General features: G+C 41.9%; 1 protein-coding gene across 2 annotated transcripts in view; it reads right to left on the bottom strand.

Moving 5' to 3' along the window:
* Positions 1-17,541, bottom strand: part of POU2AF2 (POU class 2 homeobox associating factor 2) — a 40,705-nt gene continuing 23,164 nt past the window's right edge. Inside the window, exons 2-5 of one of the 2 annotated variants that reach the window (XM_055355484.2) lie at positions 7,732-7,830; positions 4,971-5,013; positions 2,026-2,327; positions 10-749 (exon numbers count right to left, since the gene is read on the bottom strand). In XM_055355484.2, coding sequence (XP_055211459.1) covers positions 348-749; positions 2,026-2,327; positions 4,971-4,977 — 711 coding nt within the window. In that variant the 5' untranslated portion in view covers positions 4,978-5,013; positions 7,732-7,830 and the 3' untranslated portion in view covers positions 10-347. Of the gene's footprint in view, positions 750-2,025; positions 2,328-4,970; positions 5,014-7,731; positions 7,831-17,541 lie in introns of both variants that reach the window. The other variant, XM_063710817.1, reaches the window with a different exon arrangement.

Genomic DNA, 17,541 nt, shown 5'->3' with positions numbered 1-17,541 from the left:
TGATCTGCATAAACTTTTTAATGTAATTTAAGAAAAATCAGTGCCAAAAATGATACTTCAAAGATAACAGAAGATTCAGAACGTAATGGGTTACAACAGTTCCAAAAAGACCACATTGTAGGGTTATCTTACTAGAATACGGTCTCTGATACATTTAATTAACATTCTGTTTTATTTCAGTGGGGCTACAGTGGAGAGGATTACAAATAAATGCCCTTGTCCACTAACAAAGAGTGGCATTGAGGCTTATTCTGAAAATCCAGTCCTGAATGAGCTGACACTCCTAAAATGATCTTTGGAATACACCTCAAGTTAAAGAAAAACCCAGAAGTCATTTGGCCCTCCCCTCAATACGCTCTGCGGCATTCATATGACCCCCAGGCAATACTCCCATCTTCTTTCACCCAAGGGGAAGGGTCATGGAGGGAACCGGTGTCTGCTTCCTCGTCTGGGGAGAGCGGCCCCATCTTGGGCGGTAGGTCATTTGACACCGTCATGAAAGGGGTGAAGGGGTAAGGAGGCGGGGTAGGGTACCCCGGAGTGTGGTGCAGATCTTCCAGAGCATGCAGCGAGTAGGACTGAGCCCCAGCCAGGGATGACCCCCAGCTTGAGCCCCTGTGCTGGGCGATGCTCCCGGACTCAAGCTGGGAGAGGCAACTCGTGCTGGGTGGCAAGGTCAGCAGGGCATCGGCAGACACAGGGTCAGGCTGGCTGAGACCGTCGGGCAACGTCTGCTCCCATGAGTCCCTCTGAGGAGAATGGAAAGGCCACGGAGGTTATTCACTAGGTGACACTCTGATGATACATTGTGTGCTGCCAGACTGTGGCTTCAGGGCAGCCTTCGTCCCCTCTCTCTGCTGCCTGAAGCCTGGCTCTCAGGCTGCTCTTCTCTCTGGCTTTTGACACCAGCAGTGAAAGTTTTCCTCCCTTCCTACTCTAGAATTAGATTTGCTATAGATATTGAGATTCCTTTTCCCAGAAGACAACATTAAATGAGTGAAATGTGAGACTAATAAAATGCACATCTATGCAACATTTTACTGTGTGCAATGCACTCTGTCTTGGATTCTTTTTGAGTCTCCCATTAGTCTGGGTCCTAGAATGCCATTTACACAGTGGGGAAGGTCAGCGCTTGGCCCACTCCTCAGAGTAGGCCTTCAACTCCATGGTGAATTTTTGAGGGGACTAAGAAGCCCACTCTGTCCTCATTAAGGCAGGAGGAAAGAGGTAGGAATCCTGTAAGTTTGGAGCTAGAAAGATTTGGATTCATTCATGGCTCCTCCTGACTCTGAGCCCGACATTGCTCATCTGTAAAATGGGACTTTCATAACTATATCCTGAGTTGTTGCAAGTATTGAATGAACACATCACATTTCCTGGCACAGAGTATACTTAATAATGTGATTTCTCATCCTCTCCCTTTTGTCTAAACTCCTGTCTTTAGAGATTCATTACTTTGCGGTAGAAGCCTTTACTATTCTCTATGAGCATTAGCAACCTTCAGACCTTTATGAACTCACCTGTTTGGAAGGATTGAGAGAGAACAAGGATTTTTAGGCTCAAAATGTGGGGAAGGGGAGGCAGGGGACTTGGAAAGAAAGAGGAGCCCTATGTACCCTCCTTGGGAGATTATGATCCATCTCATTACTGCCTAGCATGTCTGAGATGCAGCTTCAGTGTTCCTTCCTTAGGGGCTGCAGGAATGATGACGACTGGCACTAACAGGGTGGGGGAATATCAGGCAATATCAGTAGAGCATTAACAAAATGGATATAAATCCTGCTGCACATTCCTCCCGGTTCCAAGCCCTGCGTAGACGCTCCTGGCTGTCATGGCTGACAGGGATCCTTGAACAAGGCTCCCTCGGAGGGTGTCCTGGCATCTCCAGGCAGCTGCAAAGCAGCCTCTGGAGTCTCCAGGGTGAGCCAGACCTGGCTTCAACCCGGATGCCAAGCACAGCGGCTGGGCCAGAGGGCGAGCCTCGCCCCTCTTTTACTCCCTCACACGAGGTCTCCGCATACTCACAAATAGGAAGTGAGCTGGGTCTCCGGGGAAGGGCGGTGGCAGGAGCGGCGGCAGGGGCGAGGCGCTGAACAGAGAGCCCGCGTTGGGCGTCAGCGCCGGAGGCCGGTAGTCTCCGTAGGGCTCCTGGGGGAAGTAGGGCTCCAGGAGAGCCGCATGGCTCTGCCCTGCGGAGGACTCACAGGGAAACGGCTTCCCCACGCTGGAGGTGTAGACGTCATTTGAAAACTGTTTACTGTTGTGGAAGTCTGAGTCAGATAAGAAAGATCTTCTGACACCGTAGTAACCTGACGTGACCGGCGAACCTGTTGCCAAATGAAAAACACATGGGCAGAAAATTCCTCCCAGGGCGGTCAAGGCCTCGGTTGCAGCTGGGTCTCTGCCTGGGAAACGATGTTACTAACGCGTGCCTGACTCCAACGCTAACATGGAAATAGAGAAATGTCTTGAAAAGCGTGAAATAGTCCTGCATTAGCCCAAATAACTAATGTTTGAAAACATTGTCGCCTTTAGGGGTGAGCTCATTTTAGACAGTACCGTGTCTGTTCATTCATTCACATTTACTGAGTACCTTCCCGGTGACCGGCGCTGTGCTAGGAAGAGATAAATGAAATAATCTCTTGGCATTCATATTTTAACCAAGGAAGCATCTTTTTCACAACATCGGAGCTACCTCTCCATATACATAGAACTGTTAACAAGAGGTGCTCCTGGCCTGTTATCTGAGATCACTATGTCTGGATAAGGTAACACATATAACCCCACCTCAAATCAGAGGCAGGCTGTACTCTGTCTTCTAATTCTTCACACATTGATCTTACACTGGGTCGCACGCCTGGCAGACATCAATAAATGACTCTTTAGGATTAGATGGCTACACGGAAGCTAATTTTAGAGGCCTGTAGTTTTAGGGTTTTGATGAGTTTTATATTATTTGCTGCCCTCTTGTGGCCTCTTGGAATCCTTCACTCAACTCACCAGGGCCCAGCACGTTTAGGAAGACAGTGCCGGCTACATAAAGTTTCCCTTGGTGGGGCAGGCTCGGTGGCTCACACCTGTAATCCCAGCACTTTGGGAGGCCCAGGCTGGCGGATCACGAGGTCAAGAGATTGAGACCATCCTGGCCAACATGGTGAAACCCCATCTCTACTAAAAACAATACAAAAATCAGCTGGGCCACCATGCCTGTAATCCCAGCTGCTGTAGTCCCAGTTACTCAGGAGGCTGAGGCAGGAGAATTACTTGAACCCGGGAGGTGGAGGTTGCAGTGAGCTGAGATCTCGCCCAGAGCAAGAGTCCGTCTCAAAAAAAAAAAAAAAAAAAAAAGTAAAAAGTTTCCCTTGGTGGATGGAGAGAGGGAGGGACAGAAACTGATAAGAGTTTCATTTAAGGTAAGCCCAGCAGTGAAATGGTTTCCAAGGAAAAAGGTGTGTTTGCTCAACACTTTCTGACCCCGTAGCTCAGTTGTAGCAGAAAACACTGATCATTCAGAACATGTTTGAGGGCATAGACTTGAGGTCTATAAAACTGATGGTTTAATTGTTCCAGCTGGCCTTGGGTGTGATCTAATGCTAACACCAACACCCTTAGGTCATAGGTCACAAAAAGGCTGAACTGGGGAGAAGATATAAGTGCCTGTCTTCCTTACCTTACCCCAACCACAGCAGCAGACCACTTCTGAGCTTCTGATTCTATAGACACAGAATTCCAGCCCGTTCCACAGGATGTGGCACTTTATATTATGCTCATTCCTCTTTCACCTGAGTCACAATGATCTTTCCAGTCAACCTGCGAGCCCAAGGGGGCAGATCTCATGCCTTATACATTTTCTTTAAACCTAGTAGTATAACATTGTGTTCAAGAATGGCATGTGAATTTATTCATCCAGAAGAAGAAATCAAAATTCCCCATCAAAACCTGTAGCACGATTCCACTCACTTCACTTTCATCTTACATTCTATAACTTCTAACTTGCTCATGCATTTGAAAGCTGAAGTTAGGGTTTTCATTATAAGCATACTTCCTTGGGAAAAAATCTGTGCAGCTGAACCTTAATATAAATAAATAAGGTTCTGTTTCATACAATGAAATTATATTTATGAGAACGGTTAAGGTTGAGAATATGAAAACAAGGTTTCCAGGCTCTCATCTATACTCCCAATTTCCAAATCAAAACAACCATGAAGAAAAAAGCCTCTGCTCTCTTAGCATGGATTTTCTCTGTACAAAGAGAAAGGATAATTTCTAGATAAAGAGAAGCTATGGAAATTTTTCTTTTTTTTTTCTGTAGAAGGCAGGAGATGCCACCAAATTTCAATGGCAGTATATATGATTGGGAAACAACATACAGACATTTAAATATTCTGGATCCTCAATTGCTCTTATTCCTTTCCCTTATCCAGCTCTGAAGGTGATAAAACTATTAGGGAATGTGCCGCTTCTGAGTTGAACTAAATGAGATTGTCTTTGCCTGTGTGGTGTGTGTTTATACAAGAATGTCCAACAGTATTATTAGGAATTCCCCTTTTACATCCCAACAGGAGTATTTAATGAGACATAGGCATTGAAATGAATTCAAAATACTGAACCAAATGCCTGACTCCCTCTGCTCGCAGACCTCTTTCCTCTTTCTGTTTGAAAGCAGGTGCCTCATCTATCAGATCATGGTGTCAGAACTTTAGACAATTTAAAACTGTATCAAGGGCATAATTTATATTGCCTTTGCCCCAAAAGCTTGGGATAAAAGGGCTGCTTTCAAGACAAAATGAATTTTAAATTCAGAAATTACTGCATGAGTTCTGTCCTTCGCTGATTTTGTATTTTAGACAAAACTATTTTAAAGGAGCAGAGTTTTGGAAGTGTTGTAAGGTCGTTATGAAAGAATGGAAGCCCAGTTGCTTGATTTAAATTCAAAAGGGAATAATTGCTTATTGAATTAAAGTACTCACCTGGCATCTGCACAAATGGAGACTGACAGGAACTGACGCTGCCCTGGAAGGTAAACAGAATGCAAGTGTGTTCTTTAGTTGTAAGTTTGAGTTTAATAAAAATTAGGAATAAACCTTATAAGCTTGGTTTTATGATATTCAGAAGTATTATCTGGGGAGTTGGGTTGACCCTCAGGTCAACTGAGAATAAGAATTCAAGTACCATAGAACAAAGTTTTACAAGGGACAGAGAGCAACCACACTTTTACATTTTGATAAACATGCCAGAAAGCACTGGCTGGATGAAATGTAGTAATTTATCCTTCATTTTCTACTGTTCCAGTTAACATTCCCTCATCCAATATATATTAAGTGACTATATATACGCATATCCAGTAGCCTCCCCTCACCCACGAGGGATATGTTCCAAGACTCCCCAGTGGGTTCCTAAAACTGAGGATAGCACCACACCTGATTGCCATCATGTCCTCCACCCACAAACTCAATGCCTTTTCCATCTTAGCTAAGAATTTATCATGCACTGTGGCCACAGTTTTGCAGTTCGAGGTGCAACAGCGAAACTCGCATGAATTTCTTTCTCCTTCTTCACAATTTCACAGACAAAAGATTTGTTCTTACCATACCAATGTCTGACCTCAGCATACATTTTTTTTCTTTCCTTATTAAGTTGAGAATGTTTACTTTTTCATTTAAAGGAAGCACATCCCGACTTCTCTTTGGCATATCTAAATTGCCAGCGTCACTACTCTTGTGCTTTCGGGCCATTGTGAAATACAATAAGGGTGACTTGAACACAAGCACTGCCATACAGAGACAGGTGATCCAGTCACCGAGTCGGCTACTGAGACACTAACGGGCAGGTGGTGTAGACAGTGTGGATTGGCTGGACAAAGGTAAGATTCAAGTCCTGGGCAGCACAGAGTGGGACTGAATGAAATTTCATCACACCACTGAGAAAGGCATGCCATTTAAGATCTAGAAATTCTTTATTTCTGGAATTTCGCATTTAGCATGTTCAGACTGCAGTTAACCATGAGTAGCTGAAACCTCAGAAAGGGAAACCATGGCTAAGGGGCACCTACTGTATGTGTGTATGTGCATACATGCACTTAGTGTTTGGCTTCAGCACTGAAGGGCCACTTCAATGTTTACTGTCTGAATCCATGTGGAGGAAGAAGCTCCACCAACTGTAGGGACCTCGACTGTGATGTGCCCTCAGTGCCTAGAACAGGGTGTAGTTCATAATAGACATAAGAAAAATATGTGGAATGAAGACACAATCTTCAAAGAACCCACAGGCTAGAGAGCAGGGAGAGGTTGGGGAATGTGGTGGGTTGCATTATGTGCCCCCTCCAAAAGATATATATATATATATATATATATATATATATATATTTTTTTTTTTTTTTTTGAGATGGAGTCTCACTCTCTCACCCAGGCTATAGTGCAAAGGCACGATCTCGGCTCACTGCAACTTCCACCTCCCGGATTCAAGTGATTCTCCTGCCTCAGTCTCCTGAGTAGCTGGGATTACAGGCACGCACCACCACACCTGGCTACTTTTTGCATTTTTAGTAGAGATGGGTTTCACTATGTTGGCCAGGCTGGTCTCGAACTCCTGACCTCAGGTGATCTACCTGTTTCAGCCTCCCAAATTGCTGGAATTTCAGGCATGAGCCACCCAAAGATATATTGATATCTTAATCCCTGATACCTGTAAATGTGACGGTATTTGCTAATAGGGCTGTTAAAGATGTAACTACTTAAATTAAGATGAGGTCATACTAAATTACGGTGGGTCCTAAATCTCATGTGACTGATGTCCTAATAGGAAGAGGAGAGGGACGCACAAAGACACAGATGCAGATGGGACAAGGTCATGTGAAGACAAAGGCAGCAGTTTGAGTGATACCACCTCAAGCCAAGGAACATCGAGGATCACCAGCGACAACTGCCAGCTAGGAAGAGGCAAGGAAGGATTCTCCCCAGAGGCTCCAGAGGGAGCATGGCCCTGCTGACACCTTGATTTTGGACTTCTAGCCTCCAGAGCTATGAGATGATACAATTCTGTTGCTGTAAGTCATCCCATTTGTGGTAACTTGTTACTGAAGCCGTAAGACACCAATACAGGGGTGATTGATGACAAAACAGAATATTTGGTGTAGTATGAGAAGTGGCAGGGTCAGGGAAAGATGGGGTGATGCGGGCACCTAAACTAGTGTCAAGAATGGGGTGGGAGACACATCTTGCAGGATGCAGTGCCTAAGCTGACCTCTGAAGGAAGAGTATCTAGGTGTGTAGAGTCTTAAAATACGCAAATCATGGCTCCAAGATGTCCTGGAGCAGAGTAAGTGGAGAGGGTGTAGCTTCTGTGGAAGTTAAGAATCCTCAACATCCAGTTCATTGAATCCGAGCTCTTTTGCAGTGACTTCTTTAATGATTCTATAGACTCTCAAGAGTTGGAAGAAATTTTATAGAGTCTCATTCAATGATTACATTCTTTCCATATTACTAACACCAGGTACATCTAATATCCAGGCACAGAGAACTTAGCACCCTCTGAGGAAACCCATTTCTTCTTTAGGAACTTTTACCAATTACAAAGTTGGCTGGAAAGAATAACTTTCTAGTTCTAATCCCTTTGGTCTTTATAGAATAAGTTTAACACTTCTTGCATACACAGCCCTTCAAATATCTGAAGACAAGCCTATGAAAAATACCATAGACTGCACGGCTTAAATAACAAAAATTTATTTCTCACAGTTCAGGAGACTGGAAGTCTGAGATCTAGGTGTGGTTTTTAGTGCGGGCCCTCTTTCCGGTTTGCAGAAAGCTGGCTTCTCACTGTGTGTTCACATGGCTGAGAGAGAGAGAGAGAGAGAGAGAGACAGAGAGAGAGATCATCTCTCTGGTGTCTCTTCTTATAAGGACACTAATCCCATTAGAGGGATTCATCTGCAAGATCTAATTACCTCCCAAAGGCCCCTTCTCCAAATGCCATCACACGGGGGATTAGCACCTCAACATTTGAATTTTAGGGGAATGCAAACGTGCAATTGCAATCTGTAATATCAACCTCGAATTCGAACTTCTCCAGGCAAAATATCTTCCAACAACTCAGAAGCAGCATGATAATTAAGAGTAAAGCCTCTGGAACCAGAGTGACTACATTTGAATCCCAGCTCTACCTCTTATTAGCTGTGGGATCTTGGGTATATGAAGATTAAATGAGATTATTACATCGAGCACTTAGAATAGTGTCTGCCACATGGTAAACAGCATATGTGCCTTAGCTATTATTACTATTATGCATTTGTTGGTTCCTTCAAATCTGTGGTATATTTCTGCAAACCTTTTGATTTATGGGTTTTCTTGTTTAATATTTTAACACTTTTAAGTGGCAGAAGGGAACTCTTGGGCATGTAATGGTCAGAAGTAGGTCCCTTAATATTTCTATGAGAAGGAAAGGGGCAGTGATTAAATCACAGATGCACTTGTATTTGGGCACATATTCCCATGTTGCAGGCACCCATGTTATCCAGTGTTACCCTCCCATTTTCAGCTCTGTGATGTGGCTGGGTCTTTCCTTGAAGATCTGTGCCAACACATATATCTTCTGGCTTCAGCCTCAGCCTCCTTCCAGGTTAAGTAGGATGTGGCAGGGGGTGGTAGCTGTCCTGGGTGCTGCCCAGGGAGATGTCCCATTGTTCTTCTCCCACCTTCTCTTCCTGCCTGCTTCACTTAAACTGCTCTGGCCAAGGCTGGGGCCAGGATCAAGGCCCCTGTGAGACACAGCACACATGCCCAATCTGATGAGCATCAGCATCAGCACCCTATTTGCCCTCAGCATGTTAGCCATTTATTTATCAGCTGGAATGGCTCTGTCTCCTGCCTCTGCCCCAGGCAGGGAGAGAGCCCAGTCTATGTGATTGTGGCTGACACAGCCCCTTCACCTTTTGACATCTCTGCTCTAAAAGTTTTTCTGTCTTTCTCCTCCACTGCCAGCAATCTCCAGCATCTTCTACGATGCCTCCTCCATCTTCTGCCCAGACTTAATTATTACTGTGGAACTGACAGTACCGACTCCTCCCCAGCCCAATTTTTATACCAGAAGACTCTACAAAGATTTCACAATTAAAGGTCTAGTGGATTTTATTTATTACTTGATGAAGCTTTTTGTACTCTTGTCTCCTATGTGATTTTGTTCTCTACCTGCTGTGGAAATTGTACTCTCTATTTTCATTCTTTATGATTACCCTTACAATTTTACCATGTATATTTAACAAAACCTACAAACAATATCTTAAACCTGCAATTGACAGATAAGAACTGTCCCTCTTCTAATTTATGGGTGTGCTATTCTCTTTTCTTTTAGCTTGTTTCTTGTTATTAAGCTGTCACAAATTAGACATCAATATCATCATTTAACTCAGTAATTCTGTATTAGATTTACTAATTTGAATTAAGGTTCAAATGTCTACCATTTGCTTTGCTTATTCCTTTCCCAGACTTTCTTTCTAGGTTCATTTCCTTCTTCTGAAGTAATTTTTTGGAAAATTCCTTAAGTGTCAGTGGTGTTGACAGTAAACTCTTTCAATTTCTATTTATCTGAAAATATTATTTGTTTTGACTTTGTATTTGAAAGATAATACCGCTGGATTCACCATTTTAACTTTATAGTTTTTTTTTTTTTCCTTAGCACTTTGAAGACGTCATTCCACTGTCTTTTGGCTTCCACAATTGCTGTTGAGGCGTCTGCTATTGGTCTTTTATACCATTATCTTTTTTTTCTTTTTTTTTGTGATGGAATCTCACACTGTCACCCAGGCTGGAGTGCAGTGGCACAATCTCGGCTCACGGCAACCTCCGCCTCCCGGATTCAAGCGATTCTCCTCCCTCAGCCTCCCGAGTAGTTGGGACTACAGGCATGTGCCACCATGTCCAGCTAATTTTTGTATTTTTTTTTTTTTTTTTTTTTTAGTAGAGATGAGGTTTCACCATGTTGGCCAGGATGGTCTCAATCTTTTGACCTTGTGATCCACCTGCCTTGGCCTCCCAAAGTGTTGGGATTACAGGCGTGAGCCACCGCGCCCGGCCAGTATCTGCTATTGGTCTTCCAGTTATTCTCTGTGACAATCTTTTCTTTATTTCTGACTGTTTCCAATATACTCCCTTGGTCTTTGAAGTTCTTCAAATTCACCTCATTTTATCTAGAGGCAGATTTCTTTTTATTTATCTTGCTTGATATAGAATGGGCTTCATGAATCTAGGGATTCATGTTGTTCATAAATTCTGAAAAAATGTCAGCCATCATCTCTTCAAATATTGTCTTGTCTTTATTATGACTGTTCTCTCCTCCAGGGACTCTGTTTAGATACATGTTAGAACTTTTACTATTATCCTCAAAATCCCTTAACCTCTCTATTTTCTCTGTGTCTGTGATTCTTTCTTCTATATTTTGGTAGAGATTGGCATAGATTTCTTCAGATGTGTTTTCAGTTCACTAATTCTTTATTCAACTGTAGTTAATTTGTTATTTAACTCACACATTGAATTTTTATATTCATGATTTTATATTTTTTTCATTTCTATAAATTCCATTTGATTTTTAGAATCTATTTGGTAAATTTTGACAGCCTCTTGTTGAGTGCTCATTATGTATTAAGTGTTATGTATTTTGTATTCAGTAATTCTAATATATGAAAGTTCTGGGAATTTAAATTTATTGTCTATTGTTCATGTGGACTCATTCATAGTGGTTTGTTTTCTTATGCATGGGTGATCTTTGATTGAAACTCACATCTTGTTGGCCTAATCTGTGAAGATCTGGGGTCCTGAATTGAGGCTGCTTTCCTCTAGAAGATTTATGTTTCTATCTATGGGGAGCCAGCTGCCTTCCAGGTTCCCCACATTAATCCTGGAGTCCAAGGTTCAGCCTCCCAACCCTGGCAACAGGTCAAGAACCAGTCTTCACATGTAAAGCCAATTGGACACCTGTCCTCAGGAAACCTGTCTTTTTGGAATGATCACCTTCTCATCATTTGGTGCTTTGCTTTCTGCTCAAACCCTTTTTCAATCTCCCATGCCAACTCCTGCCCCTACCCCCAGCTTTGGAGATTTCCCTTACTTTCTGCTAGCTCAACAACTCACTAAAATTTGTATTATGTAAGATCCAGTTTTGTTGTGGGAGAGCTCTTCTCAATCCCCCAGTACCAGAGTTGAATCTGTAAATATTGAGCCTAGATGTAGATACCTTCCTGGTTTTAACACAGCACAAAGCTTTTATTTTTCCATGACTCCCAACAATTTCCAGCAGAGATTTAAATTATAACAGAAGTAATTCATAAGCACTTACTTATAGTAATTTCATAAACACACTGTTGGCCATTGCTATGGTCAACTATGTTATATGTATCATCTCATTTAATTCTCACGACCACCCCAGAAGATAAGTAATATTATTCTCGTTTTGCCAATGAGGGAACCTAAGCATAGAGAGAATAACCTGATTTCCCTTCTAGGAGAGGATTGGTTGTGGCGATGGTGGTAATCGGTGGAATTAGACAAGGGCCTTTCTGATATCAGAGTCTGTTTCTTAACCACCGCACCAGTCTGCTTTGGAAGCATTTTAATAACTCAACAATTAAAAATAGAAAAGCATCCTAGTTTGAAAAATTTAGTATAATGGAGACTTAGGGACATCCAGAGAGATCATATAATTATATAAAAGCTCACAAAGAGGATCGGGTGGGGTGCTTTCCTGTCTGTCTGTCTGTCTATCTGTCTCTGTCTCTTTCTCTCTCTTTCTTTCTTACACACACACACACACACATGCACACACACACACATCCTTAATCCTTTGAGTGACATTCTACTTTTGAAGGGCTCAGCTTTATTGAGATGTAATTTACATATAATAAAATTCACAAAATTTAAGGGTACAATTTGATGAATGTTGGCAAAATTTGATGAACACTTGTGACCTATCACCACAATCATGATGTAAAACATTTTCATCAGACTAGTCAGTTTATAGCTATAATTAATGCTGCCCCCTCTGTGGTGACCTGGGAAATATTTTGATGGATAAACACAAAAGTCAGTGATAATGGACCTCTTCAGTTGGTATCACAGACCCTAGAAGACTCCTAAAGGGCCTGCATGGGGCTGGGAAGGATGCCACTGGTAAGATTTCAGAGCCACCACTTGCTTCTCCATCCCATTTCCAGATTTCACGGGTCAGGAGAGAAAAGCCTAAACCAGGGTCCTTCAGCATGTGCACTCAATTGTCATTTCCTACGTGAAGGGAAATCTTACATTTCTTTCTTGGTTCAATATATTGTATTCACACAGTTGCCTCTTATCCTGCAAATCCTCCAAAAAATAACATTGAAATTAACATTGAAGAGCCCATAACTTTTGACCAAGCAAGATGGTATATAATTTTTATTTTGCATACTGCAAACAACAGGATCCTGCAATGCCAGCTAGCCAAATTTAGAGGTTTATATTTGAATGAAATTTGCCAGCCTGCAACTTCCTGCAGCTAACACGGCAGCCTCACAGCTGCCCCCAAAGCCCCTCCATGAAAATGAGTTAATTTGAACTAATAGGTCACCAAGGTAGTAAAGTGATAAGATTAGGAGTTTCCCTTGAGTACATTTATAGTCATTTTATTATCCTATAATAATATTTTTAGGTGCCAACCTAGTTGAAGGACATATTGAAATGTACTAAGGAAGTGATGTCTGACTAGCATGACATGTTTCATACTGCTGTATAATTTTATTTCTTAATTCAAATTGAGATAAAATTTAGTTTAGAAAATAAGTCTTCAAACTTAAAGATATTGCTACTAATGCTTAAGTAATAATAATCATAGCCACTTGTGAATAGGTGATATCCCTCTTTGAGACATTCATAGTATTTTAATTTTTCATTGTCATCATTTCTATGGTTGTGAGGCAGGTGGAGCTGATGATACCATATTAAACATCTGACACCACATTTTAATGTCTACATTTAGATCCACCATAGGTCATGTGGTTTTCCTCCAACTTTGGAATTAAAGGAAGGTTAATGCTGGATGTTAACACAGTTAGTCTTTAAATGGTCACTGATGTTAGGTTGTAGCATCTCCCCAGGAAAAAAAAATGGATATAGAGATTTACATGCCTTAGTTAACAGGAGAAGCATATAGTAGAACCAGGGGCATTTTGGTTGGTGTGAAATCTGGTGTGTTGGCTAAACTATCTCAAACATATCTTATAAATCTTATTACTTTTGCAAAGTTTGAAACAGGTTTTGATTTATAGGCCACTTATCTGAGTTATATATTTGATTGTAAATAAGAAAAATACTTTATAATGAATATAAACTACCGTTATAAGCATCTACTATGCATCAGAAAAGGGGCAAGTCAATGTGTGGAGGATTTGAATTGGGTGCTGAAGGCTGAGAGGGTACAGAGAGGAGAAAGGAAGCTCCCAGGAAGGAGGAATTTTGTGAACCAAACACAAGGTGGGAAAGCACAGCTCTTCTTCAGGGAATAATAAGCAAGTTGGCTTGTCTAGAGCAGAAGTTTCATTTCATTCATTCTATTAAAATGTATTCTGTGCCTACTCTGCACCAGGATTGTGGTAGTTTCCAGAAATACAAAGAGGAGTAAGACATAGATTCTATTCTCGACAGCGCACAGTTTCATCGCAAAAACAGGTGCATAAATATATATGTAATTGGTGCAATAATAGAAATAAGGGTTGTGGTTGAGAAGACTAGCATTTCCTGGTGCCACTTCCCGCCAGACTCTGTGTCTGGCACTTTACATATGTTAGTGTGTCTGTGTGATCATTTTTAGTGACAACTAATGTCTGGGTTCTTTATGTACTCTGTAGAGTGTGAGATGATTTACATGCATTATTTCATTAGATCATCACCATTAACCAATGACATAGATTGTTATAATCCCTAGTTTATTGATGGGAAAGCTAATAGATACTTCTGAAGGACTTGTCCAAGGTCACAAAGCTGCTAAGTGACATAGCCTGAATTCTAAATGTGATTTAGTGCAGGTATGGGGGTGGGGGCAGGGATGAAGTTTAGGGGGGTGATGAGGTGATTTACTGTCTTGGGAGAATGTGATTTAGCACATCAAAACAGGTGATATCTGAGTCTGGTTCTGAAGGCTAGATAAAAGGAAATCAGTTTAAGGGCTATTGTTGCTGGAGGGAGAAGCAAAGGCTCAAAATGTGAGGAACTGCATGTCACATACCTGGAAATGAGGGCAGGAAGTGTGAAGACAAGAAAGCTGAAGAGAAGCTGGAGGAAGATGCAGGAACCAGGTTATAAAGTTCTTTTTTTTGAGATGGAGTTTCACTCTTGTTGCCCAGGCTGGAGTGCAATGACACAATCTTGGCTCACTGCAACCTCCACCTCCTGGGTTCAAGTGATTCTCCTGCCTCAGCCTCCCAAGTAGCTGGGATTACAGGCACCCTTCACCATGCCCGGCTAATTTTTTTTTTGTATTTAGTAGAGATGGGGTTTCACCATTTTGGGCAGGCTGGTCTCGAACTCCTGACCCCAGGTGATCCACCCACGTTGGCCTCCCAAAGTGCTGGGATTACAGGCGTGAGCCACCATGCCTAGCCTTTTTTGTACCAGGTACAGTGGTTTATGCCTGTAATCCCAGCATTTTGGGAGGCAGAGGCAGGGGGATCCCTTGAGCTCAACAGTTTGAGACTAGCCTGGGCAAGACAGTGAGACCCCCATCTCCACAAAAAATAAAATAAATTAACTGAGCATGGTGGCACATGCCTGAAGTCCCAGCTACTTGGGAGGCTGAGGCAGGAAGATCTCCCAAGCCCAGAAGGTCAAGGCTGCAGTGAGCCAAATTCATGCCACTGCACTCCAGCCTGGGTAACAGAGTGAGAGCTTGTCTCAGAAAAAAAAGAAAAAAAAAAAGAAATAAAAAAGAGTTTTTTTGAGCCATGCTAAGGAACTTAGACTTTGGTAGCAGGCAGTGATCCTTCAGAACTCTCTTTCTTTTTTTTTTTTGAGATGGAGTTTTGCTCTTGTCACCCAGGCTGCAGTGCAGCGACATGATCCCGGCTCACTGCAACCTCTGCCTCCTGGGTTCAAGCGATTCTCCTGCCTTAGCCTCCCGAATTACAGGCATCTGCCACCACATCCAGCTAATTTTCATATTTTTAGTAGAGACGGGGTTTCACCATGTTGGCCAGGCTGGTCTCAAACTCCTGACTTCAGGTGATCCACCCACCTCGGTCTCCCAAAGTGCTGAGATTACAGGCATGAGCCACTGCACCCCGCCCAGAACTTTCTTAGCAGTGTAGACATGGTGAAAATATTGCTCGAGGAAATTTAATCTGGTGCTAAAATAACAGGTTGGAAATGACTGGTGGGGTGAGTGTATGGGTTATTATAGGTGAATAGAGCCCAGTGATGAGGGTCTGATGGCCCTCAGTAGGGCTGGGATTTCAGAAGGCCAGCAGGTGCCATTTCTACTCACTTCTATTTGGCCTCCTTTTAGAGGATTATCAACAAGGGCTGATACTCTCCCATAGGTGCTGAGGACTGCTGGCCACCTGTCCTGGATGCTGTATAATTTCCAGGGCTCTCTTCCTCTTTTCTTTGTTATCACCAACCTTACTGCTGATACCTGTATGAGAGGCGGCTGGCAGGTCTTCCTCATACTGACATATTTACAAATAAAAAAACCCTACTTTTTATATGACTTAATTTAATGGGGCATGGTATAGGCCCAATTCTAAGGCCAAGAAGAATTTTTGACTGAGGAGGGAATATTGAAACATATATCCTCAAAAGCATTTACCTGTGTCTACAAAGCCTAGGTTATAGGGGATTTATCTCACAAAGAAAGAGTTCATCTGGTTTTGTGCACCCTGTCTCATTATCACCAGCCTTAGGTGACAGTAAGGGCTATGTTATTGACATAAAAAGATTAAGTGATTTGCTCAAGGCTTTCAAATGTGTAGGGGTAAAATGAAAACTAAGAGCCATGTTTAAATTCTCTCTCAGGAAGGGATTTTGCCACAAAAACATTAATTTATGCATTTTTGTAATAGTGCATGTAATTATCTAACACATTTTGATATTCATTAACTTGTTGGTGCAACAACTTAATTTCTCTTTAATAAAATGCCACAGCAAATTTTCTGGGAGAATTTACATGAAACTCACTGGGGTGGCCTTTGGGATGTAGGACAAGAGAACTGGGGACAGGGAAGACTTTAGTGAGCTTCGCTTTTCACTTTAACTCTTGTTCTGTCTGAAATTTTACACTGAATTTCTTTTGTAATTAAAGCGACTAACAAAAATTAATAAATAGACTTTAGGTCATATATTTATTGCAAATCTCAAACCTTTTGAAAACTGTGATGTCAACTGTCTTCACTTGCTGGGATATAAACTATTTTATGTCATTTGGAAAGCTCAGATGGTTGCAGAATTCCCATTTTCAGATAATTTCTTAAAATTTTACTGTTAAAACTCTCCTGCTTGGCACAAAATAATGTTCAGGCTGTCTCTGTGAGAAAGTGATTTCTGTTGCCTAAGTTACAAAATGAAACACATTTTTTACCCCTGGATCTTGGCATGCCTTTGGAATGCTATTTGTATTTATGTAGCTAAGTTAGAACAACAGGAGTCACTGAGATGCACTTTGGTCAGAACAGAATCTGCAGAACTACAGCCCTGCCAGATGGACTTGCCACGGCTGTTCCACTGCAAAAACTGATTATTTTTGCAAGCTGCATGAAAGAATTCACCACCAGGAATTATTTTAAATTTTATGACATTAAAAAAACCCTGCAGAACCAATAGAGCAGCTGAAAAAATAAGTTGCTTGCAAAAGGTTTGCCTTTATTATTATTTTTAAAATTTCTGTGATTGTGAGGGAGCAGGTGGTTGGGTGGGGAACATGGAAAGCACTGGGAATGTGGTTCAGATCTCTAAACAGGGCAGGACAGTGGGCTAATTAAAGTCAGACAATAGGCCATTTAGAAAGCCTTAGTAAAGCATTCATTCAAATGAATGCCAAGAATATAGTGTGTACCTCTGTATTCAAACATTGGTGTTTTGAGTTTACTAGACACTGCCTGCTCAGAAAATGTTTTTTTTTCTTTTTAAATTCTTTGTAGGCTCGTGGAGGGGGTTAGCTGGCCATGTTAACAAGCAATATGCAAAGCACTGTGCTATGAGATGGAGCAAAAGGTATAGGGAGATGTTCCCAGGGTGAATACTGATTCCCTTTATCAATAACCTTGCAAAATTTCAAATGAGAAGTAGATTCTTCTGCTGGCATTCATGAAAAAGTAGCAAGGATAAATAAGATATATTTATTAACGGAAAATTGCAGGTTTCTTAAGAGCCTTAGCAGTCAAACACAAAGAGAACAACAGGGATTTCTAAAAATTTAAGAAAAATAAAGATAATATGGAAAGAAAAAGCTAAGAGAAAATAAGAAAAATAAAGAGGCTGGGTGCGGTGGCTCATGCCTGTAATCCCGGCACTTCGGGAGGCTGAGGCAGGTGGA

This window comes from Gorilla gorilla, chromosome 9 (genome assembly GCF_029281585.2).
Source record: "Gorilla gorilla gorilla isolate KB3781 chromosome 9, NHGRI_mGorGor1-v2.1_pri, whole genome shotgun sequence".
In the NCBI taxonomy this organism is placed as follows: Eukaryota; Metazoa; Chordata; class Mammalia; order Primates; family Hominidae; genus Gorilla; species Gorilla gorilla.
This window is presented reverse-complemented; position numbering and strand designations above follow the sequence as displayed.